At 43.4% G+C, this 24,523-nt stretch overlaps 1 protein-coding gene across 1 annotated transcript in view; it reads right to left on the bottom strand.

Annotated features, from left to right (window-relative positions):
• Positions 1-23,115: 23,115 nt before the first annotated feature.
• Positions 23,116-24,523, bottom strand: part of rtf2 (replication termination factor 2) — a 203,432-nt gene continuing 202,024 nt past the window's right edge. The window contains exon 9 of the mRNA XM_068048041.1: positions 23,116-23,715. Coding sequence (XP_067904142.1) covers positions 23,513-23,715 — 203 coding nt within the window. The 3' untranslated portion in view covers positions 23,116-23,512. The remainder of the gene's footprint in view (positions 23,716-24,523) is intronic.

The raw sequence follows: 24,523 nt of genomic DNA on the forward strand, positions 1-24,523 counted from the left end.
TTACAGGTGGTCACTGGGAGTGTGTCAGTATTTACAGGGGGTCACTGGGAGTGTGTCAGTATTTACAGCGGGTCACTGGGAGTGTGTCAGTATTTACAGGTGGTCACTGGGAGTGTGTCAGTATTTAAAGGGGGTCATTGGGAAACTTCTTCCCTTAGTGGAGGGGTCAATAACCAGGGGGCATAGATTTAGGGTAAGGGGCAGGAGGTTTAGAGGGGATTTGAGGAAATATTTTTTCACCCAGAGGGTGGTTGGAATCTGGAATGCACTGCCTGAAGGGGTGGTGGAGGCAGGAACCCTCACAACATTTAAGAAGTATTTAGATGAGCACTTGAAACGCCATAGCATACAAGGCTACGGGCCAAGTGCAGGAATTTGGGATTCGGATAGTTGGGTGCTGGATGGCCGGCACAGACACGATGGGCCGAAGGGCCTGTTTCGGTGCTGTATAACTCTATGACTCTATAATATTAAAGCATTGTTAAAGAAGAATCAAGAATTCCAATCAGTGCTTCTGAATTACAGAACTAATCCATTGTTATGCAGATTAGCACCATCTGAGATGTTAGTGGGAAGAAAATATGGAACACAACTTCCAATTTTACCTAAGAAATTACATTTATACTTTAATATTTAGTGATACAGCACTGAAACAGGCCCTTCAGACCACTGAGTCTGTGCCAACCAACAACCACCCATTTATACTAACCCTGCAGTAACCTCATATTCCCTACCACCTACCTACACTAGGGGCAATTTACAATGGCCAATTTACCTATCAACCTGCAAGTTTTTGGCTGTGGGAGGAAACTGGAGCACCTGGTGAAAACCCACACGGTCACAGGGAGAGCTCGCAAACTCCTCACAGGCAGTACCCAGAATCAAACCTGGGTCCCTGGAGCTGTGAGGCTGCAGTGCTAACCACTGACCCACTGTGCACTGCACTATACTACCACGGATACAAATCCAGGATAATCAGAGAGTTCAAGACAGAGAAAAGTCTTACCAGAAGATAAAGACCCGTAATTAGATCTTTAAAATGCCACAAGCAAGTGCAGAAAATAATCAAAAAGGCTAATGGAATGCTCGCCTTTATATCTAGAGGATTGGAGTATAAAGACACAGAGGTTGCAACATAGGTTTACAAGAATGATACCTGGACTACAGGGGTTAAGTTGCAAGGAGAGATTACACAAATTAGGCCTGTTTTCACTAGAATTTAGAAGTCTTCAAGATATTAACAGGAAAAGACAGGCTCGATAAAGATAAACTATTTCCACTGGTTGGAGATTCTAAAACTAGGGGGCATAGTCTAAAAATTAGGACCAGACCGTTCAGGAGAGATGTTAGGAAGCACTTCTTCATGCAAAGGGTGGTAGAAGTTTGGAACTCTCTCCCACAAACAGCAGTTGAAGCTAGAACAGTTGTTAATTTTAAATCTGAGATAGATAGACTTTTGTTAAGCAAAGATATTAAGGGATATGGGCCAAAGGCAGGTATATGGAGTTAGGCCGCGCATCAGCGATGCTCTCATTGAATGGCGGGACAGGCTCGAGGGGCTGAATGGCCTATTCCTGTTCCTATCTTCCTATGTTCCTAATTATAACAGGAAATTCTGTACCAGGAACATACTGAAGTTGTCAGAAGGACAAAAGGTATGAGTATGAGATCAAAACAGAAAAGGAGTAATTCTCCAGAGAGAGTGGGGAATCAATAGCGATCTTATTTATTAAAAACTTCAGAAGGTACTAAATGAAGAAATAGAAGGAATCTTATTCCTTTACATCACAGGTGAGGTGAGAGTGACTGCCCTTGACATCAAGGAAGCATTTCACCAAGTGTTGCATCAAAGAAGCCTAGCAAAACTGGAGTAAGTGGGTATCGGGGGAAAACTCTTCACTGGTTGGAATCATACCTAGCACAAAGGAAGATGGTTGTGGTTGTTGCAGGTCAATCATCTGAGCTCCAGGACATCACTGCAGGAGTTCCTCAGGGTAGTGTCCTAGGCCCAACCATCTTCAGCTGCTTCATCATTGACCTTCCTTCAATCATAAGGTCAGAAGTGGGGATGTTCGCTGATGATTGCACAATGTTCAGCACCATTCGCAACTCCTCAGATACTGAAACAGCCCGTGTCCAGATGCAGCAAGACCTGGCCAACATCCAGGTGTGGGCTGGTAAGTGGCACACAAGTGTCAGGCAATGACCATCACAAACAAGAGAGAATCTAACCATGTCCCCTTGATGTTCAATGGCATTACCATCACTGAATCCCCCACTATCAACATCCTGGGGGTTACCAATGACCAGAAACTGAACTGGAGTAGCCAATAAATACCGTGGCTACAAGAGCAGGTCAGAGGCTGGGAATTCTGCGGCAAGTAACTCACCTTCTGACTCCCCAAAGCCTGTCCACCATCTACAAGGCACAAGTCAGGAGTGAGATGGAATACTCTCCCCTTGCCTAGATGGATGCAGCCCCAACAACACTCAAGAAGCTCGACACCATCCAGGACAAAGCAGTCGGCTTGATTGGCACTCCATCCACCACCTTCAACATTCACTCCCTCCACCACCGAGGCACAGTGGCAACAGGGTGTACCATCTACAAGATGCACTGCAGCAAGGCACTAAGGGTCCTTAGACAGCACCTTCCTAACCCGCGACCTCTACCAACTAGAAGGACAAGGGCAGCAAATGTATGGGAACACCACCACTTGCAACTTCCTCTCCAAGCCACACACCATCCTGACTTGGAACTTTATTGCCATTCCTTCACTGTCGCTGGTTCAAAATCCTGGAACTCCCTTCCTAACAGCACTGTGGGTGTACCTACCCCACATGGACTGCAGCGGTTCAAGAAGGCGGCTCACCACCACCTTCTCAAGGGCAATTAGGGATGGGCAATAAATGCTGGCCTAGCCAGCGATGCCCACATCCCATGAATTAATTTTTTAAAATTGGATTTTCAGAAGGCTTTTGATGAAGTCCCACACAGGAGGTTAGTATGCAAAATTAGAGCATATGGGATTGGGGGCAATATACTGGTATGGATTGATAATTGGTTAATGGACAGAAAAACAGAGAGTAGGAATAAACGGGTCCTTGTCAGGTTGACAGGCTTTGACTGGTGGGGTATAGCAAGGATCAATATACTTGGGCCCCAACTATTCACGATCTATATCAATGATTTGGATGTGGGGACTAATTGTAATATTTCCAAGTTTGCTGATGACACAAGGTTGGGTGGAAATATAAGTTGTTAGGAGAATGCAAAGGGGCCTCAAGGGATTTAGACAGGCTAAGCAAGTGGGCAAGAACATGGCAGATGGAATATAACGTGGAAAAATGTGATGTTATGACAGAGGTGGGAGGAGTGCACTTTTTATTCCAGTTCCACTTCTCCATAGATCACAACATATATTTAAATTTTCCCACCTATCGATACGGTCAATCATATACTCTATTTTTCCCAGAATAAAACACACCACCATGTTTCTTTAATAAACAACAAAATTATCCGTTTATTACAAAACAAGTCTTAACCAGTAATGAAGTAAATCATAAACACACAGACTGAAACATTAAAGTTCCCCTTTTACCTTAGCCCCTCACACTTTCACACACACATGCACAGGTTAACCGGGGGGGGAAAGGGATTTGCGTTTTAGAGTTCTATTACATAAAAAGGCAAAAAAAAAACATTTGGGTTAAATACTTGCTAATTCTTGAAGAAGAAAGAGAAGATATGGAAAGGAGTCCTTTGTTTTGGTTTAGTGTCCCAAATGCGTATAGGCGGCTGTCACTGGGATCTTCTGAGAACGATCAGTTTGGGTAGGCTTCCTGGAAATGCAGCAACAGAGGTTTCAGACCCAGGCCTTACAGGAGGAATGCAGCCACAGTTTCAGTCTGCTTCTTACACTTGCTTTTCAGCTCCTCGAGAGATGAAAAACTGGCAGGCTTTTTCCAAACTGCTTGAATGGACTGAGTCGGGGTGGCTTGTTCTTCTTGGCAAGTTTTCTCCTACTGTCTTTTCAAGCTATTGTCCAGATACCAACTCACTGTCTAAAGCGAAACCATAAGTAATATCACAAGAGACAAGCCTCCTGACCTCTGTAAATCTTGACCTGTCACTGCTCCGTAAACATCTTCCCCAAGTCAAAACAATCCCTGCTGGGTAATTATTTGAAAACAGGTGCCTTCCAATAACTGGTTGTTTTCAAAGCCAGACCTCTCAGTGACCCAGCTCGAAAATACATGAGTCATCAAAAAATGCTTAAAAATATAAAAGCACTCATTACACCCCCACCCTTGGAGGAATGAAACATCATTTTGAAACATCATTTTTAAATGTGTTTCATTACAAAGTGTGGAAAAAATAGATGAAAAAATGTTAAAACACATTTTCACACTCATACTCATTCACTCTTTACCTGTAGCTAATACAATTCTGCTTTGTACTATATTTGCATGCAGATAATTCAAAGCAAAGTTAGATTCTAGATAAAGCATCTGCCATTACATTGTTTTTGCCTGCAATGTGGATAATCTTTAAGTAATAATGTTGCAATAGTGAATAGTCTGGCATTTTGATTTTTAAATTTTTCCACAAAGGCTCGGGGTTTATGATCAGTTTATACCAGTGTCGCTCTGTAGTCGTGGTCGACATAGACTTCAAAATGCTTAAGAGCCAGTAATAAACCTAGGGTTTCTTTTTCCACTATTGAATATCTTTTTTGGTGTTGATTTAGCTTCTTGGAAAAGTATCCCATTGACCTTTCTATGCCTGACTCATAGTCTTGTAACAGGACTGCACCGACACCCAGGTCACGAGCATCAATTGTTACCTTGAAGGACTTAACGCAATTTGGAACAGCCAACACTGGTTCATTAATGAAAATGGCTTTCAGCATTTCAAAAGATGCTTGGCACTCCCCTGACCACACTACCTTGATTTTCTTTTTTTGTAGTAAATCTGTCAGTGGAGCAGCCATCGTACTGAAATTTGGTACAAACTTTCGGTAGAAACCACACATACCCAGAAACTTCATGATTTATTGATTAGTCTTAGGGGCAGGGAACTCCATCAGTGCTTGCACTTTTGCTGTTCTTAGCAACACTTGTCCTTGCCTACTCTATGCCTGAGGTAGGTCACTCTCGCTTTTGCAAATTCACTTTTGGCAAGGTTTATCACTAAATCAGCCAATTGTAATTTTTTTAAACAGAGCTTCTAGTTGTTTCAAGTGGTCCTTCCAAGTGCCACTGTATGCCAGCACATCATCAAGGTAAACTATAAAGTTAGGAACACTGGCTACCACTTGGCTCATTAGTCTCTGAAAAGTGGCTAGGGCATTTTCTTTAGCCTGAATGGCATCATTCGGCATTGGAAAAGATCATCTGGTGTGACAAAGGCCAATATTTCTTTAGCTCAGGGAGTTAAAGGAACCTGCAGGTATCCCTTTAACGAATCTATTTTTGTAAGAAACGTGGCACTGCCCACTCTGTCAATACGGTCTTCTAAGCGAAGAATTGGGTCTGCCTTTGTTACTGCATTATTCTCTCTGAAGTCTATGCTGAGTCTAGTTGAACTGTCAGGTTTAGGCGCTAATACCACTGGGGAACTCCAGCTGCCTTGACTGGTTTCAATTAGGTGGTTTTCCAACATGCATTGGATTTCTGCTTTGACCTGGGTCTGTTTCTCTGGACTTAATTGGTAGGTATGCTGTTTGGATGTAACTAGTAGAGTTGATGAGGGGGAGCCAATGGATGTGGTTTATTTGGACTTTCAGAAGGCTTTCGACGAAGTCCCACATGAGAGATTAACGTGTAAAATTAAAGTGCATGGGATTAGGGGTAGTGTATTGCAATGGATAGAAAATTGGTTGGCAGACAGGAAACAAAGAGTAGGGATAAATGGGTCTTTTTCTGAATGGCACGCAGTGACTAGTGGGGTACCACAGGGATCGGTGCTAGGACCCCAGCTATTCACAATATATATTAATGATTTAGATAAGGGAACTAAATGTAATATCTCCAAATTTGCAAATGACACAAAACTGGGTGGGAGGGTGAGGGTGAGTTGTGAGGACAATGCAGGGAGGCTTCAGGGTGATTTGGACAAGTTGAGTGAGTGGGCAAATGCATGGCAGATGCAGTATAATGTGGATAAATGTGAGGTTATCCACTTTGGTAGCAAAAACAGGAAGGCAGATTATTATCTGAACAGCTATAAACTGAGAGAGGGGAATATGCAACGTGACCTGGGTCTTCTTGTACACCAGTCGCTGAAGGTAAGCATGCAGGTGCAAAGGCAATAATAACATAGCGAGAGGATACGAGTACAGGTGCAGAGATGTCTTGCTGCAACTATACAGGGCCTTGGTGAGGCCACACCTGGAATATTGTGTGCAGTTTTGGTCTCTTTATCTGAGGAAGGATGTTCTTGCTATAGAGGGAGTGCAGTGAAGGTTAACCAGACTGATTCCTGGGATGGTGGGACTGCCATATGAGGAGCGATTGAGTCGGTTAGGATTATATTCGCTGGAGTTCAGAAGAGTGAGGGGGGGATCTCATAGAAACCTATAAAATTCTAACAGGACTTGACAGGGTAGATGCAGGAAGGATGTTCCCGATGGTGGGGGTGTCCAGAACCAGGGGTCATAGTCTAAGGATACGGGCTAAACCTTTCAGGACTGAGATGAGGAGAAATTTCTTCACCCAGAGAGTGGTGAGCCTGTGGAATTCGCTACCACAGAAAGCAGTTGAGGCCAAAACATTGTATGTTTTCAAGAAGGAGTTAGATTTAGCTCTTGGGTCTAAAGGGATCAAATGGTATGTGGCGAAAGCAGGAACAGGTTACTGAGTTGGATGATCAGCCATGATCATAATGAATGGTGGAGCAGGCTCAAAGGGCCGAATGGCCTACTCCTGCTCCTATTTTCTATGTTTCTATGTAAAGGATTCCCCTACATGCACATCATGTGTGGCTATGGTTATACATCCTGGCTTGTCCCTACAGACTCTTTTAAATGCTGTGAGTAACCTTGTTAGGGCTTCACAGGGTCTGCATCTAAATACGAGAGTATTGTGTCCAATCTCCCTAACAATTCAGTATTCGCAACAATTTGACAATTGTCTAGGCCTCCTTCTGCCTCATCCTCACTATCCCTTTCATCCTTCATTGTCTCTACTACCTGACATACCTGCTGTTTCAACACATTGATATGACACAGCCAACTCATTTTCCAGTGATCCAGGGTGTCAATCAAATAATTTACTTTACCAATTCTTTTGACCACTTTATATGGACCACTGAACCGTGCTTTCAGCGGTTCACCCTGTAAAGGCAATAATACTAATACCTCACCCACTGAATGTAATGTTTGAGTTTTGGCATTCTTGTCTGACCATTTCTTCATAGTTGTTTGGGAAGCTTTAAGATGTTCCTGAACCACTTTGTAAGCTCTCGTGAGCCATTCCTGGAACACGGATACATAACCTAACACAGGACTAAAACCGGTAGGTTCATTAGGTGAATCTCTAGTCGCAAACAAAAGAAATTCCAGCCCCTTATCTCAATCATGTGGGGATATGATCGTTTTGAGGGTCTGATGGTACCGTTCTAAAGCTCCCTGTGTCTGTGGGTGGTAGGCTGAAGACTTTAACTGTGTTATACCCAAATCACCCATAACTTCCTGAAAAATTTTAGAAATAAAATTGGCACCTTGATCCAACTAAATTTCAATTGGTAATCCATATCTAGTGAAGAACTGGGTTAACTTCTCTACCACCACCTTAGCAGAAATTGTTCTCAAAGGAATGGCCTCTGGGAACTGAGTAACCATATCCATGATAATGAGAATATATTGGTGTCCCGCTTCTGTTTTCAGTAAAGGTCCTACACAGTCTACCAACACCCTACTAAATGGTTCCCCAATAGCTGGGAATTAGAGGTGCTGGTTTTATGACAGGTTGCGGTTTTCTCACATCTGGTACATATGGTACGTTTTACAAAACTGCACCACATCCTTGGAAAGACCTGGCCAGTAAAAATGTCAACTTATACGTGATTGGGTCTTCTGGATCCCCACATGTCCCGCTACAGGAATTTCATGGTCTATCCTTAACAATTCCCAGCGATACTTGGGTGGTACCACTATCTGGTGAACTACCATCCATTCATCGTTCTCAGGTCTGTGAGGAGGTCTCCACTTCCTCATCAGAACCCCATCTTTAATATAATAGCCTTCTGGAACTCCTTTTGCCTTAGCTTCTGTTAAAGCTGATTGTGCCACTTTATTTAACTCCCCATCAGCTTGTTGAGCCTTGATCAGAGAAGACTTATTAAACATTTCCTTTGGATTATCCAAATCCACAAAGAAAGTTTCAGATATTTGGCTGTCTGCGGTGCCAATTTGACCTCTGACAATGGAACATGTTTAACCATTGCTTGGGTTACTACACATGAAGGAAAAGTTCCTGGTACTTTTTCCTGAAACTGTTCTGTCTCCTTAAATTCACTTGGTTTTTCCATGACTACTGGAGAAGCTACTACCTTTGCTCCAGCCAAATCATTCCCCAGGAGTAGGTCAACTCCGTCTACTGGGAAACTATGGACAACTCTTACAGTTACCATTCCAGACATTAGGTCACACTCCAGGTGCACCTGATACAAAGGTACGGGTATATACTCCCCGCCAATATCATTCACTAAAACCTTGGGATTCAGTGAGTTCTCTGGTGGAAATGTTATGTCTTTCCCCAGCAAATGAGTTTGGGTTGCTCCTGTATCCCTAAGTATAACTATAGGTTTACCTGCCAAACTTGAGGGAGAAGGAATTACTTTTCCTTTTGACAAGAATTCTCTATAACTCTCAGTGTTTTTTGTATTTATCCTTACAACTGCAGTCAGAGCTACAGCCTGATCCGCTGTACTCTCGGGCAGGGTCTATTTCTCTACATTGACTTTGTGTATCCCAATAGGTCCCATGCATTTTCCCCGAAACTTCCAGCATTCTGCACGAAGGTGTCCCACCTTGTGACAATGGTAACATTTAGGCTTGCAGACCTCACTTCCACCCTAAGCACCTTCCTTTCTGGCCTGAGGAGGAGATCCCGGGACATTCCCAGCCGTGTTTTCTTTTCCCAGCTACTTGCCTTCCTTTCACCCTCCCACCTTCTATCCGTCTTGGGTTTGTGCGGGTGATGGACAAAGGGTTTGGGCTTGGGAGCAAGCTCATAATCATCAGTAATTTCCGCTGCCTGTCTGGCTGTTGAAACCTTTTGGTTCTCTACATGATTCTTACTAACGGAGAGAGCGAATTTTTAAATTCTTCCAGGAGAATTATTTCCCTCAGGTTCTCAGACGTGGCCTCTACCTTTAGTGCCCACATCCAATGAACAAAATTGCTGATTTTTTTTTATTCGTTTCATGGGATGTGGGCGCCACTGGCTAGGCCAGCATTTATTTCCCAACCCTAATTGCCCTTGAGAAGGTGGTAGTGAGCTGCCTTCTTAAACCACTGCAGTCCATGTGGATAGGTACACCCACAGTGCGATTAACACAGGCACAAAAACCCCAGAAGTAAAGGCAGTAAACCGTGGATAACAAAGGAAGTTAAGGAATGTATAAGATTAAAAGAAAAGGCCTATAAAGTTGCCAGAAATAGCAGTAAACCTGAGGATTGGGAGGACTTTAGAATATAGCAAAGGAGAACGAAGAAACTGATAAAGAAAGGGAGAATAGAACATGAATGTAAGCTAGCAAAAGATATAAAAACAGATGGTAAAAGCATCTACACGTATGTAAAAAGGAAACGTGTGGCTAAAACAAATGTGGGTCCATTACAGGCAGAGTCAGGAGAATTTATAATGGGGAATAGAGAAATGGCAGAGAAGCTAAATGATTACTTTGTGTTTGTCTTCGCTGAGGGAGATACAAGAAATCTCCCAGAATTAGAGATCCCAGGGATTAGGGGGAATGAGGAATTGTTGGAAATTAGTATTAGTAAGAAGGTTGTATTGGAGAAATTAATGAGGCTGACGGTTGATAAGTCCCCAAGACCTGATATTCTACATCCCAGAGTGTTGAAAGAGGTAGCTATGGAGACAGTGGATGCATTGGTGATCATCTTCCAAAATTCTATAGATTCTGGAGCGGTTCCTGCAGATTGGAAGGTTGGAAATATCACCCCACTATTTAAGAAGGGAGGGAGGGAGAAAACAAGGAATTACAGACCTGTTCGCCTTACAGCAGTCATTGGGAAAATGCCAGAATCAACTCTAAAGACTGTAATAAATGGACACTTGGATTATAATGATCTGATTGGGCAGAGTCAACATGGATTTATGAATGGGAAATCATGTTTGACGAAACTGTTGGAGTTTTTTGAGGATGTTACCAGCAGAATTGACAAAGGGGAGTCAGTGGACCTGGTATACATGGATTTTCAGAAGGCTTTTGATAAAATCCCCCACAGGAGGTTGGTTCGCAAAATTAAAGCACATAGGATAGGAGGTAATATACTTGCATGGATTAAGGATTGGTTAACAGGCAGAAAGCAGAGGGTAGGAATAAACAGGTCATTCTTGCATTGGCAGGCTGTGACTAGTGGGGTACTGCAGGGATCAGTGCCTGTGCCCCAACTGTTCACAATATATATCAATGAGTTGGATGTGGGGACCAAATGTAGTATTTCCAAGTTCATGAATGACACAAAACTAGGTGGGAATGTATGTTGTGAGGAAGATGCAATGCGGCTTCAAGGGATTTGAACAGATTTAGTGAGCGGGCAAGAACGTGGTAGATGGAATATAATGTGGAAAAATGTGAGGTTATCCACTTTGGTAGGAGGAATAGATGTGCAGAGTATTTGTTAAATGGTAAGAGATTAGAAAGTGTAGATGTACAAAGGGACCTGGGTGTCCTCGTCAATAGGTCACTGAAAGCTAACGTGCAGGTGCCGCAAGCAATTTAAGAAGGCTAATGGTATGTTAGCCTTTATTGCAAGAGGATTTAAATACAGGAGTAGTGAAGTCTTGCTTCAATTGTATAGAACCTTGGTTAGACCGCACTTGGAGTACTGTGTGCAGTTTTGGTCACCTTACCTTAGGAAGGATATTATTGCCATAGAGGGAATGCAATGAAGGTTCACCAGACTTGTTCCTGAGATGGCGGGACTGTCCTATGAAGAGAGATTGGGGAAACTGGACCTGTATTCTCTATAGTTTCGAAGAATGAGAGGAGATCTCATCGAAACTTACAAAATACTTAAAGGGATAGACAGGGTAGATGCAACTAAGATGTTTCCCCTGGTTGGGAGTCTAGAACCAGGGGACACAATTTCAAAATAAGGGGGAAGCCACTTAGGACAGAGATGAGGAGAAATTTCTTTACTCAGAGGGTTGTGAATCTTTGGAATTTGGAATTTGGTGGCTGCAGGGATGGTGTAGGAGGGAGGGTTTTGGTTTCCTGGATAATTGGGGCTCTTTCTGGGGTAGGTGGGACCTCTACAAACAGGATGGTCTTCACCTGAACCAGAGGGGTACCAATATCCTGGGGGGGAGATTTGCTAGTGCTCTTCGGGAGGGTTTAAACTAATTCAGCAGGGGGATGGGAACCTAAATTGTAGTTCCAGTGTGCAGGATGTTGAGAGTAGTGAGGTCAGGGATAAGGTTATAAGGACACAAGAGGGCACTGGCAAGCAAGAGCTTGGTTTAAAATGTGTCTACTTCAACGCCAGGAGCATCCGGAATAAGGTGGGTGAGCTTGCAGCATGGGTTGGTACCTGGGATCTCGATGTTGTGGCCATTTCAGAGACATGGGTAGAGCAGGGACAGGAATGGATGTTGCGGGTTCCGGGATTTAGATGTTTCACTAAGAACAGAGAAGATGGTAAAAGAGGGGGGGGTGTGGCATTGTTAATCAAGGAAAGTATTACAGCGGCAGAAAGGACGTTTGAGGACTCGTCTACTGAGGTAGTCTGGGCCGAGGTTAGAAACAGGAGAGGAGAGGTCACCCTGTTGGGAGTTTTCTATAGACCTCCAAATAGTTCCAGAGATGTAGAGGAAAGGATAGCAAAGATGATTCTTGACAGGGGCGAGAGTAACAGGGTAGTGGTTATGGGGGACTTTAACTTTCCAAATATTGACTGGAAATACTATAGTTCGAGTACTTTAGATGGGTCTGTTTTTGTCCAGTGTGTGCAGGAGGGTTTTAGATTAGATTAGAGATACAGCACTGAAACAGGCCCTTCGGCCCACCGAGTCTGTGCCGAACATCAACCACCCATTTATACTAATCCTACACTAATCCCATATTCCTACCAAACATCCCCACCTGTCCCTATATTTCCCTACCACCTACCTATACTAGTATCAATTTATAATGGCCAATTTACCTATCAACCTGCAAGTCTTTTGGCTTGTGGGAGGAAACCGGAGCACCCGGAGAAAACCCACGCAGACACAGGGAGAACTTGCAAACTCCACACAGGCAGTACCCGGAATTGAACCCAGGTCCCTGGAGCTGTGAGGCTGCGGTGCTAACCACTGCGCCACTGTGCCGCCCATTTTCTGACACAGTATGTAGACAGGCCAACCAGGGGCGATGCCACATTGGATTTGGTACTGGGTAATGAACCCGGCCAGGTGTTAGATTTAGAAGTTGGTGAGCACTTTGGTGATAGTGATCACAATTCGGTTAGGTTTACCTTAGCGATGGGCAGGGACAGGCATATACAGCAGGGCAAGAATTATAGCTGGGGGAAAGGAAATTATGATGCGATTAGGCAAGATTTAGGATGCATAGGATGGGGAAGGAAACTGCAAGGGATGGGCACAATCGAAATGTGGAGCTTATTCAAGGAGCAGCTACTGCGTGTCCTTGATAAGTATGTACCTGTCAGGCAAGGAGGAAGTTGTCGAGCGAGGGAGCCGTGGTTTACTAAAGAAGTTGAAGAGCTTGTCAAGAGGAAGAAGAAGGCTTATGTTAGGATGAGACGTGAAGGCTCAGTTAGGGCGCTTGAGAGTTACAAGCTAGCCAGGAAGGATCTAAAGGGAGAGATAAGAAGAGCAAGGAGAGGACACGAGAAGTCATTGGCGGATAGGATCAAAGAAAACCCTAAGGCTTTCTATAGGTATATCAGGAATAAAAGAATGACTAGAGATAGGTTAGGGCCAATCAAGGATAGTAGTGGGAAGTTGTGTGTGGAATCGGAGGAGATAGGGGAAGTGTTAAATGAATATTTTTCGTCAGTATTTACAGTGGAGAAAGAAAATGTTGTCGAGGAGAATACTGAGATACAGACTACTAGGCTAGATGGGATTGAGGTTCACAAGGAGGAGGTGTTAGCAATTTTGGAAAGTGTGAAAATAGATAAGTCCCCTGGGCCAGATGGGATTTATCCTAGGATTCTCTGGGAAGCTAGGGAGGAGATTGCAGAGCCTTTGTCCTTGATTTTTATGTCGTCATTGTCGACAGGAATAGTGCCGGAAGACTGGAGGATAGCAAATGTTGTCCCCTTGTTCAAGAAGGGGAGTAGAGACAGCCCTGGTAATTATAGACCTGTGAGCCTTACTTCGGTTGTGGGTAAAATGTTGGAAAAGGTTATAAGAGATAGGATTTATAATCATCTTGAAAAGAATAAGTTCATTAGAGATAGTCAGCACGGTTTTGTGACGGGTAGGTCGTGCCTCACAAACCTTATTGAGTTTTTTGACAAGGTGACCAAACAGGTGGATGAGGGTAAAGCCGTGGATGTGGTCTATATGGATTTCAGTAAGGCGTTTGATAAAGTTCCCCACGGTAGGCTATTGCAGAAAATACAGAAGTATGGGATTGAAGGTGAATTAGTGCTTTGGATCAGAAATTGGCTAGCTGAAAGAAGACAGAGGGTGGTGGTTGATGGTAAATGTTCATCCTGGAGTATAGTTTCTAGTGGTGTACCGCAAGGATCTGTTTTGGGGCCACTGCTGTTTGTCATTTTTATAAATGACCTGGATGAGGGTGTAGAAGGGTGGGTTAGTAAATTTGCGGATGACACGAAGGTCAGTGGAGTTGTGGATAGTGCCGAAGGATGTTGTCGGTTACAGAGGGACATAGATAGGCTGGAGAGCTGGGCTGAGAGATGGCAAATGGAGTTTAATGCGGAAAAGTGTGAGGTGATTCACTTCGGAAGGAGTAACAGGATTGCAGAATACTGGGCTAATGGGAAGATTCTTGGTAGTGTAGATGAGCAGAGAGATCTTGGTGTCCAGGTACATAAATCCCTGAAAGTTGCCACCCAGGTTAATAGAGCTGTTAAGAAGGCATATGGTGTGTTAGCTTTGATTAGTAGGGGGATCGAGTTTAGGAGCCACGAGGTCATGCTGCAGCTGTACAGAACTCTGGTGCGGCCGCACCTGGAGTATTGCGTGCAGTTCTGGTCACCGCATTATAGGAAGGATGTGGAAGCTTTGGAAAAGGTGCAGAGGAGATTTACTAGGATGTTGCCTGGTATGGAGGGAAGGTCTTACGAGGAAAGGCTGAGGGACTTGAGGTTGTTTTCGTTAGAGAGAAGGAGGAGAAGAGGTGACTTAATAGAGACATATAAGATAATCAGAGTAAAAGCAAAATACTGCGGATGCTGGAAATCTGAAACAAAAACAAGAAATGCTGGATTCACTCAGCAGGTCTGGCAGCATCTGTGGAAAGAGAAGCAGAGTTAACGTTTCGGGTCAGTGACCCTTCTTCGGAACTGACAAATATTAGAAAAGTCACAGATTATAAACAAGTGAGGTGGGGGTTGGGCAAGAGATAACAAAGGAGAAGGTGCAGATTGGACCAGGCCGCATAGCTGACCAAAAGGTCACGGAGCAAAGGCAAACAATATGTTAATGGTGTGTTGAAACACACCATTCAACACACCATTAACATATTGTTTGCCTTTGCTCCGTGACCTTTTGGTCAGCTATGCGGCCTGGTCCAATCTGCACCTCCTCCTTTGTTATCTCTTGCCCAACCCCCACCTCACTTGTTTATAATCTGTGACTTTTCTAATATTTGTCAGTTCCGAAGAAGGGTCACTGACCCGAAACGTTAACTCTGCTTCTCTTTCCACAGATGCTGCCAGACCTGCTAAGATAATCAGAGGGTTAGATAGGGTGGATAGTGAGAGTCTTTTTCCTCGGATGGTGATGACAAACACGAGGGGACATAGCTTTAAGTTAAGGGGTGATAGATGTAGGACAGATGTCAGAGGTAGTTTCTTTACTCAGAGAGTAGTAGGGGCGTGGAACGCCCTGCCTGCAACAGTAGTGGACTCGCCAACTTTAAGGGCATTTAAGTGGTCATTGGATAGACATATGGATGAAAATGGAATAGTGTAGGTCAGATGGTTTCACAGGTCGGCGCAACATCGAGGGCCGAAGGGCCTGTACTGCGCTGTAATGTTCTATGTTCTATGTTCTAATTCTCTATCCCAGAGGGCTGCGGAAGCTCAGTCATTGAGTATGTTTACTCAGATTGACAGATTTCTAAATACAAATGACATAAAAATGTATGGGGATAGTGTGGGGGGAAAAAGGCTTTGAAGTGGATGATCGGCCATCATCGTATTGAATGGTGGAGCAGGCTCGATGGGCTGAATGGCCTACTCCTACTCCTATGTTCCTACAGCCAGGATGTTGTCAGGGCCCATAGCCTTTGCAGTATCCAGTGCCTTCAGACATTTCTTCCCATCACGTGGAGTGAATCAAATTGGCTGAAGACTGGCTTCTGTGATGCTAGGGACCTGAGCAGGAGGCTGAGATGGATCATCCACTCGGCACTTCTGGCTGAAGATAATTGCAAATGCTTCAGCCTTGTCTTTTGCACTGATGTGCTGGGCTCTGCCATCATTAAGGATAAGGATGGTTGTGGAGTCTCCTCCTCCTGTTAGTTGTTTAATTGTCCACCACCATTCACGACTGGATGTGGCAGGACTGCAGAACTTAGATCTGATCCGTTGGTTATGGAAACGCTTAGCTCTATCGCATGCTGTTTCTGCTGTTTAGCATGCTTATAGTCCTGTATTGTTGTTTCTCCAGGTTGGTGCCTCATCTTTAGTTTTCCCTGGTGCTGCTCCTGACATGCTCCCCTCCACTCCTCATTGAACGAGGGTTGTTTCCCTGGCTTGATGGTAATGGTAGAGTGAGGGATATGCTAGGCCATGACATTACAGATTGTGGTGGAATATATGCCTGCTGCTGCAGATAGCCCACAGTGCCTCATCGAGGCCCAGTTTTGAGCTACTAGATCTGTCCTGAATCTAGCCCATTTAGCATGGTGGTAGTGCCACAGGGCACAATGAAGGGTATCCTCAGTGTGAACATAGGAACATAGGAGCAGGAGTAGGCCATTCAGCCCATCGAGCCTGCCCCGCTATTCAATACGAAAACAGGACTTTAACTTCACAAGGACTGTATGGTGGTCACTCCTACCAATACTGTCAATGGAAAGATGCATTGGCAATCGGTAAAGCAGATTAAAGGAAGGTTGGGGAGATGGTGCAGGAGGGAGGGCTTTAGATTCTTGGATCACTGGGCCTGTTTCTGGTGAAGGTGGGATCTGTATAAGATGGATGGGTTGCACCTGAACCAGAACGGGACCAGCATCCTTGCTGGGAGGTTTGCGAGTGTTGTTGGCGGGGGGTGGGGGTGGGGGAGGGGGGTTAAACTAATCTGGCAGGGGGATGGGATACAGAGTGGATGCACAGTAGGGGGTGATGTACAATCAAATATTAATGTGAATCTAAGTCAGTCTGAAGGACAGAGTAAATGTAGACCTGTTAAGGCTCAAGCAAATAATGCAAGGCTGGATTGTATCTATTTTAATGCAAGGAGTCTTACTAGTAAGGCAGATGAATTGAGGGTGTTGATCAACACATGGGAATATGATATTATTGCTATTACTGAGACATGGTTGAGGGAAGGGCAGGACTGGCAGCTTAATATCCCAGGGTATAGATGTGATAGGGGAGGGGGTAAAAGAGGAGGTGGCATTGCACTGTTGATTAAAGAGACAATTACTGCAGTAAGGCGGGATGATTTCTTAGAAGGTTCCTCTAATGAGACCATACGGGTAGAACTTAAAAACAAAAAGGGGGCTGTTACTTGGCTGGGAGTGTACTACAGGCCTCCAAACAGTCAGGCAGTGATTGAGGAGCAGATATGTAGGCAAATCTCAGAGAGGTGCAAAGATAATAGAGTAATAATAGTAGGGGATTTCAACTTTCCCTATATTAGAGGGGATAGTCCTAGTGCAAAAGGCTTAAAGGGGGCAGAATTCTTCAAGTGTATTCAGGAGAGCTTTTTGAGCCAGCACGTAGAGAGTCCTACAAGAGGAGGGGCAGTACTGGACTTAATCCAAGGGAATGAAGCCGGACAAGTGGTAGAAGTGGCAGTGGGGGGTCATTTCGAGGATAGTGACCATAACTCTATAAGATTTAAGGTTGTTATGGAAAAGGACATAGAGGGACCAGAAATAAGAGTACTGAATTGGGGGAAGACAGATTTCAATCTGATAAAACAGGATCTGGCCAAAGTAAACTGGGAGCAACTTCTTATAGGAAAGTCTACATCAGACCAGTGGGAGTCATTTAGAAGGGAAATTGTGAAGGTTCAGGTGCAGCATGTTCCTGTAAAGGTGAAGAGTAGGACCAACAGGTCAAGGGAACCCTGGATGTCAAGGGATATAGAGGATTGGATAAGTGAAAAAAAGGTGGCGTACGGCAGATTCAGAGTGTTGAAAACAGCGGAGGCCCTAGAGGAGTATAGAAAGTAATTACGAGAGCGAAAAGGCGGCATGAAAAGTCACTGGCAGACAAGATAGAAGAAAATCCCAAGGTGTTTTATAAGTATGTTAGGGGCAAGAGGATAATCAGGAAAAAAGTGGGGCGCATTAGGGATCGTAGAGGCAATCTGTGTGTGGAGCCGGAGGACATAGGCGAGGTTTTGAACGATTACTTTTCATCTGTGTTCACAATGGAGAGGGACGATGTAGGTGTAGTGATCAGGGAAGGGGATTGTGATATACTTGATCAAATTAGCATTGAAAAAGAGGAATTATTAGCTGTACTAGCGGGCTTGAAAGTGGATAAATCCCCAGGCCCAGATGAGATGTATCCCAGGCTGTTATGTGAGGCAAGGGAGGAGATAGCAGGGACTCTGACACAAATTTTCAGATCCTCTCTGGCCACAGGAGAGGTACCAGAGGATTGGAGGACAGCGAATGTGGTACCATTATTTAAGAAGGGTAGCGGGGATAAACCAGGTAATTACAGGCCAGTGAGTCTAACATCAGTGGTAGGGAAATTACTGGAAAAAATTCTGAGAGACAGGATTAATCTACTTGGAGAGGCAGGGATTAATCAGGGATAGTCAGCATGGCTTTGTCAGGGGTAGATCATGTCTAACAAATTTGATTAAATTTTTTGAGGAGGTGACTAGAGGTGTAGATGAGGGTAAAGCAGCTGATGTAGTCAACATGGACTTCAGTAAGGCTTTTGATAAGGTCCCGCATGGGAGATTGGTTAAGAAAGTAAAAGCCCATGGGATCCAGGGCAATTTGGCAAATTGGATTCAAAATTGGCTTAGTGGCAGGAGGCAGAGGGTGATGGTCGAGGGGATGCCTGTGACCAGTGGTGTACCGCAGGGATCGGTGCTGGGACCCTTACTGTTTGTAGCGTACATTAATGATTTAGACATGAATATAGGAGGTATGATCAGTAAGTTCGCAGACAACATGAAAATTGGTGTTGTCGTAAATAGTGTGGAGGAAAGCCTTAGACTACAGGATGATATAGATGGGCTGGTAAGATGGGTGGAGCAGTGGCAAATGGAATTTAATCCTGAAAAGTGTGAGTTAATGCATTTTGGGAGGACTAACAAGGCAAGGGAATATTCAATAGATGGTAGGACCCTAGGAAGTACATCGGGTCAGAAATACCTTGGTGTACTTGTCCATACATCACTGAAGGCAGCAGCACAGGTAGATAAGGTGGTTAGGAAGGCATATGGGATACTTGCCTTTATTAGCTGAGGCATAGAATATAAGAGCAGGGAGGTTATGATGGAGTTGCATAAAACGCTAGTTAGGCCACAGCTGGAGTACTGTGTACAGTTCTGGGCACCACACTATAGGAAGGATGTGATTGCACTGGAGAGGGTGCAGAGGAGATTCACCAGGATGTTGCCTGGGCTGGAGCATTTCAGTTATGAAGAGAGATTGAAAAGGCTAGGGTTGTTTTCCTTAGAGCAGAGAAGGCTCAGGGGGGACCTGATTGAGGTATACAAAATTATGAGGGGCATTGATAGGTTAGATAGGCTCCTGCTTCACTCATCTCTATCTAATTTCCGAGAGAGGACCTAGAAGAGGCATTAGACCTCTCATTTATGTAAGGGGTCTGACACCTCTTTTAGGTGACTACCAGGGTCACCTAGAAAATGGCCTTGCCCAATACTGGGTCAGTTGACATTTTGCCACAATTTAGGCCCTGAAATTAACCTTTGTTGTGAGTTTATGCCTCTAAATCAGTATCGAAGATGGAGTGCTGCCTCTGAAAAGTATAGTGGAGATGGGAGGGTAAGGAGTGGTACAAGGTAAGGATCATGTTGCAGCTACTCTAATAGATTTTTTTTGTTAAAGTGCTGGATATGATGATAGAGCATATGAAATGGAGGGTCAGGGTGGCTATGTATAGTTTTAGATGAAGCAGTGAAGAGAAGTTGAGAGGATGCATGTAGCAATGTATGAAACATCAAGATAGGTAATAAGTGTAGCTTATTCGATGCAATTATTTGACCAATGTGCTAGTCTGCCTAGCCCAGAGAGAAAGGGCCATCTATCAGAGTTCATTGCACATTAACAGATTAAGTGTGGGTTTCTGTATTCACAGCAGTTTAACCATTAATAAATGTTAACAGCCTTACAAAATTCTACATTGCAGACCACCTGCCTTGAGAAAACTCCACAGCCGACTGGCCCATATGGAGGCAAGCACTGAAATTTGATTCAGCATGTTTCTACGAAACTCTAGGCCAAACTCGCAACATCCCATGTGGCCAGAGGAAGGTTGGAGGCGGTGCAGCTGCAGAAATTCCCTCAAGCACCATGAGAATATGAACTGCCAGCTCTGTGGATGTTCATGCCAATCCTGCATTAGACTCTTCAGTTATGAAAGGATCCACAGAAGGTGATGAAATCATTTACAGCTTGGATATACTCGAACAACGGTGGGCCAAAGAGCCTGTTTCAGTGCTGTATCTCTTGACTCGATAACGAATAGCCTACCAGGAACCATTAATAACTTTACTGGTGCTCCAGCAGATGGCACTCTGGTTCCACACTGTGAGAGATCAAAGTTTGCCAGTCCCTTGCTCTGACTTGGACTTTTACCACAATGTTCCTGTGTGGTTTAAACTTCCTCCTGCTAGTCAAAATCAAATTTCTAACTTAATGCAAATGTTACAGTTTTAGTGCTATCAATAGCATAGTGGATAGAAATCTCATCCCTCAGGCAGGAGGTTGTTGGTAAGATTGTTGGTTAGGTAATAAAAAAAATAAAAATTCTGCCTCCCACAGACCCCTCCCGGTGCAGAGGGTTTTCATTTTAGTTTTTGCAAACTTGTAGAGATGGAAAGTTGAGAACTTATATTTTGTGTACAAACATTGTCTCTTCCAAAACCATTTTTTTTTAAATTGAAAAAGATAAATCCATTAGTAATTAAAAGCAGTGAATTAAAACCTAAGCCATATCTTTCTCCCTGGGTTGTGTGTAATTTATCAGGTTGCAGTCTAGGGTATGAGTATATAATGTTGGCTCAATATTTCAGTAGAATATTGAGGGAATGTTGCTTTGTCAGAGCTTTGCAGCTCTTCAGATGACAGGTTAAACTGAGACCCCATCGCTTGTTGCAATGAATGTCAAAGAAACTTGGTGAGCAGGGTTTTCTCCCAGTGTCCTGTCCAACAGTCTTCCTTCAACCAACACCGCCGAAAACAGATTAATTGGCCATGTTATTTGTGGGATATTGCCAGAGTTGCCGACTCTGGTTGGATACATTTCTAGAAGTTTCATCATATATCTCTTGCCCGTAACCACCCACCCTCATGCTCCTGCCATTGGTTGCCCAACATGTCTACATTACCAACTGCAGGAATTTTTCCCCATCTCCAATACTTTTTTTTTCACAGTTCTTTTAATGCACCTATGATTTTTCTCCTGGGTGGCTCACAGCAGTATCCTGCAAGATGATCTCAATTCCTGGAATCTCCAGGACAATCCTGGAGGGTTTGCACTCTAGATATTTCAGTTTGCCTAAATAACAACAATGATCTCACTCCAAAGTAATTTGCTGAATGAAAAGCATTTTGAGATCATTTTGAGACATTATAAAGCAATATAAATTAACACCGCCTGTTGACAGTCACTATTAACAGGTCATTGCACTAAGTCTCAAATCTCTCCTTCTGGCTATTTTGATAGTTGAAAGCCATTGAGGGAGTCAGTTCTCATCCATCCTCTAATCACTCTGTACAAGATTTCAAGACTAGAGTTAGCAGGTGAAGGAGGACCCTTGGAAAGTCCTATGCTGGTTCACTTCCACATATAGGCCGCTGGATTCGTCACACCTTCCCCCTCTCCAATCCAATTGGCAAGCTGCCCAGCAGTAACCATTTAGCACAGGCAGCTCACTGATTTTATAAAGAGACCCAACCATGAAAATGGCTCGTATCTCTGGCAAGCTTCATTGGACAGATGGACTGGACATCCCATCCATCCACACCAAAATCAACCCCATGGCTTCACTGAACAGTACACTAATGTTTCAAAGATGGACAAAAAGCCCAGCCAATCCTGGGAGCAGGAGGCTTAATTTTATCGTGCAGATAGTGGCATGCCAAGTGTGTCCCATAAAGAAACTCACATCTCAGAATTTTTGATCTGGGTTGTTTCATCAGGGGACAGTGTAAAATGGAGTTGGTCCCTATGTGCAAAGGACAACTAGCACTCATAAAATTCTGGACAGCACTTGCACCTTCCTGCCACTTATAGAGCAACACAGGCAGCTCACCTTCTCTTGACCAGGAAATAGTGTGTAATTATAGGAAACAGGTAAACATGACAATTTGGTTTTGAAGCAGAAAAGAAAGCAATAGAAGATTAATACTTACACCAAACACAAAACTAGTCTGATTGATCGTGGAAATAAAATCTCAAACCTAAGATTAGGTATACTCAATAATAGAGACTACTCAATAGCAGAACATGCTGCCAATAGCTGCCCTGCATCAATCATCATAATTGCTCTGATTACCTGTATTTTCGTGATCCATGTGCTATGGTCATACCCCTCCCACAATTTACCTATAACATAGAAAATGGTAGGTTAGGCAACCAGGTCCCAACTCATTGGCTGTTCAAGGCCAGCCCATCTGGAACGTGTGATAGACTGACAGAATCTCTCTATTGGGTTTTCCTTCTGGGTGGCATTTGGCCTCTGTTCAAGACTTTTTGTTGCAGCCCAGCAGGGATAGGAAATTAAATCTACATACTACCTCTCTGTATTGGTGCTTTAACATATTCTGATGAATTTTTAAGCTGAGGCTTCATCTACCTATCCAGCGGATATTAAGAATCCTGTCAATCCCATTATATTATTTGAAGACTAGGTACATAAGTCCTCCTAATGTCCTAGGTGAGATACCTCCTTCAACCAACTCCATCAAAGAACTGGTTTTTTGTCTGATTGCAGATTGTGTGATCTTGCTGCACTATTTTCCCATAGTTGCTGTATTTCACAGTAATTCATTATATGAGATGCCATGAGACATTTCCAATTAACCTGGTAAGGGATGATAGAAAAGCTAGCAATTTTCTTTTTGCCACCCAGGAGTTCTATTCACCTTGGATCTGCACAATCACCTCAACGTCAACTGTAAGATTTGGAAAAAATACTTGATTATAAGTGCTCTCTCTTTTCAATTACTAAACTAAATTTATAACATTCTCATCAGTAGGAAAGACGAATATATTTCTTGCTGAGAGTGACTAATGCTTGCGGTAGAGTGTAAAAAAATGATGTCCACAGAAAACATTTGGTGAAAATTTTAATTAACCAGATATAGAGATGTCATCAGATACTTGAACAGAGTTAGTTCAGCAAACTATTGGTCTGGATCCTAGCCACTCAGATTTAGGGTGAAGCGTGATAATTAATTGCTAACCAGCACTTGTGCCCATCAAGGTACATTCTAAGCACATGGGTTCTACACATTTTCAATAATTGAAATAGTAACAAATAAAGGACAAGCTGTTAATATCACACAAAAAGAGGAGACTAGCAGGACTCTACAAACAAGCATTCACCAATAGTTACCTTCTCATTTATATAATAGTGCAAGAAAGGCTTTTATCTGAAGATAATAAAGCTAAATCCCATCAATTTAGTATCAGGTAAAGAAAGATCAAGACTTTTTTTTATTTAAAACATCTCAGTAGTAGTAAGCTGTATGAGTAATCCAGTTGGGTTTCTGCTCCCTTGCACGTTTAGCCGAGCTATGGGATGTGAAGATGGATTTGTAAGCCTCAGATTTCTCCCCAGTTTGTGCTAGAGATCGTTTGGCGATGCCAGAAGCAGGTTTACAAGCTTTCCCAGATGCAGTGGATGTGGAAAATGATGATGACTGTGCATTTACTAGAAGAAAGTAAGTACAAGCAACCATTAGTCATTTGCTTCGCTTTGAAACAGCTTTTGTTGTGTCGTCCTTCCCAACAGTACAGACTGAGTTGAGTGGTGAACTGATGTTCCAGATTGCTTACTATTTGGGCTGTGCACTGGATGCTCCTCTACATTATGTCCTGCACATTTGAGCTACTCTACTGTAAGTAGTTTGAACAACATTCCACCAATTTAACATACATAATCACACTCCAAATAATATGCTGAATACCCAAATGATCACTGTCTACCTATCAAGAGTTAGGTTCAGATTCTACAATTAACTCAAGAAAGAGAATTATCTTCTGAACATTCTTAATGGCCAACATCAATGATGTTATTCCCTGAAAAACAGCCAAGAATAGTTCATAAAAAATTCCATCATAATGGTGTGTTGGTCTCGACCTTCTATCAGAAATGGAAAATGTTACAGATGCAACAGGTTTTAAGTGATTACAGAGGCAGGGAAAAGTGGAGGGAAGGGAGGAAAGAACAAAAGGGAAGGTCTATGATAGGATGGAAGGCAGGAATGATAAAATGACTAAAGGGATGATAGTGCAAAGCAAAAGGGGTGGTACTGAGACAAGAAACAAAAGGTCCAGAATGCAAATAAAAATGCATTTACTTAACCAGTCTTTGGTAGTACCAAATATGTGCCTCATATGTCAGAAATAGAAAATGTAATGGAATAAGGCTCCAAGAAACTCAACTTGGTCCTCTTCCTCATCTACATACTGCCACTCAGCAACCATCACCTGCAGACCGAGTAAACTCCATATGTATA

The sequence above is a fragment of the Heterodontus francisci genome, chromosome 16, assembly GCF_036365525.1.
Source record: "Heterodontus francisci isolate sHetFra1 chromosome 16, sHetFra1.hap1, whole genome shotgun sequence".
Lineage (NCBI taxonomy): Eukaryota > Metazoa > Chordata > Chondrichthyes > Heterodontiformes > Heterodontidae > Heterodontus > Heterodontus francisci.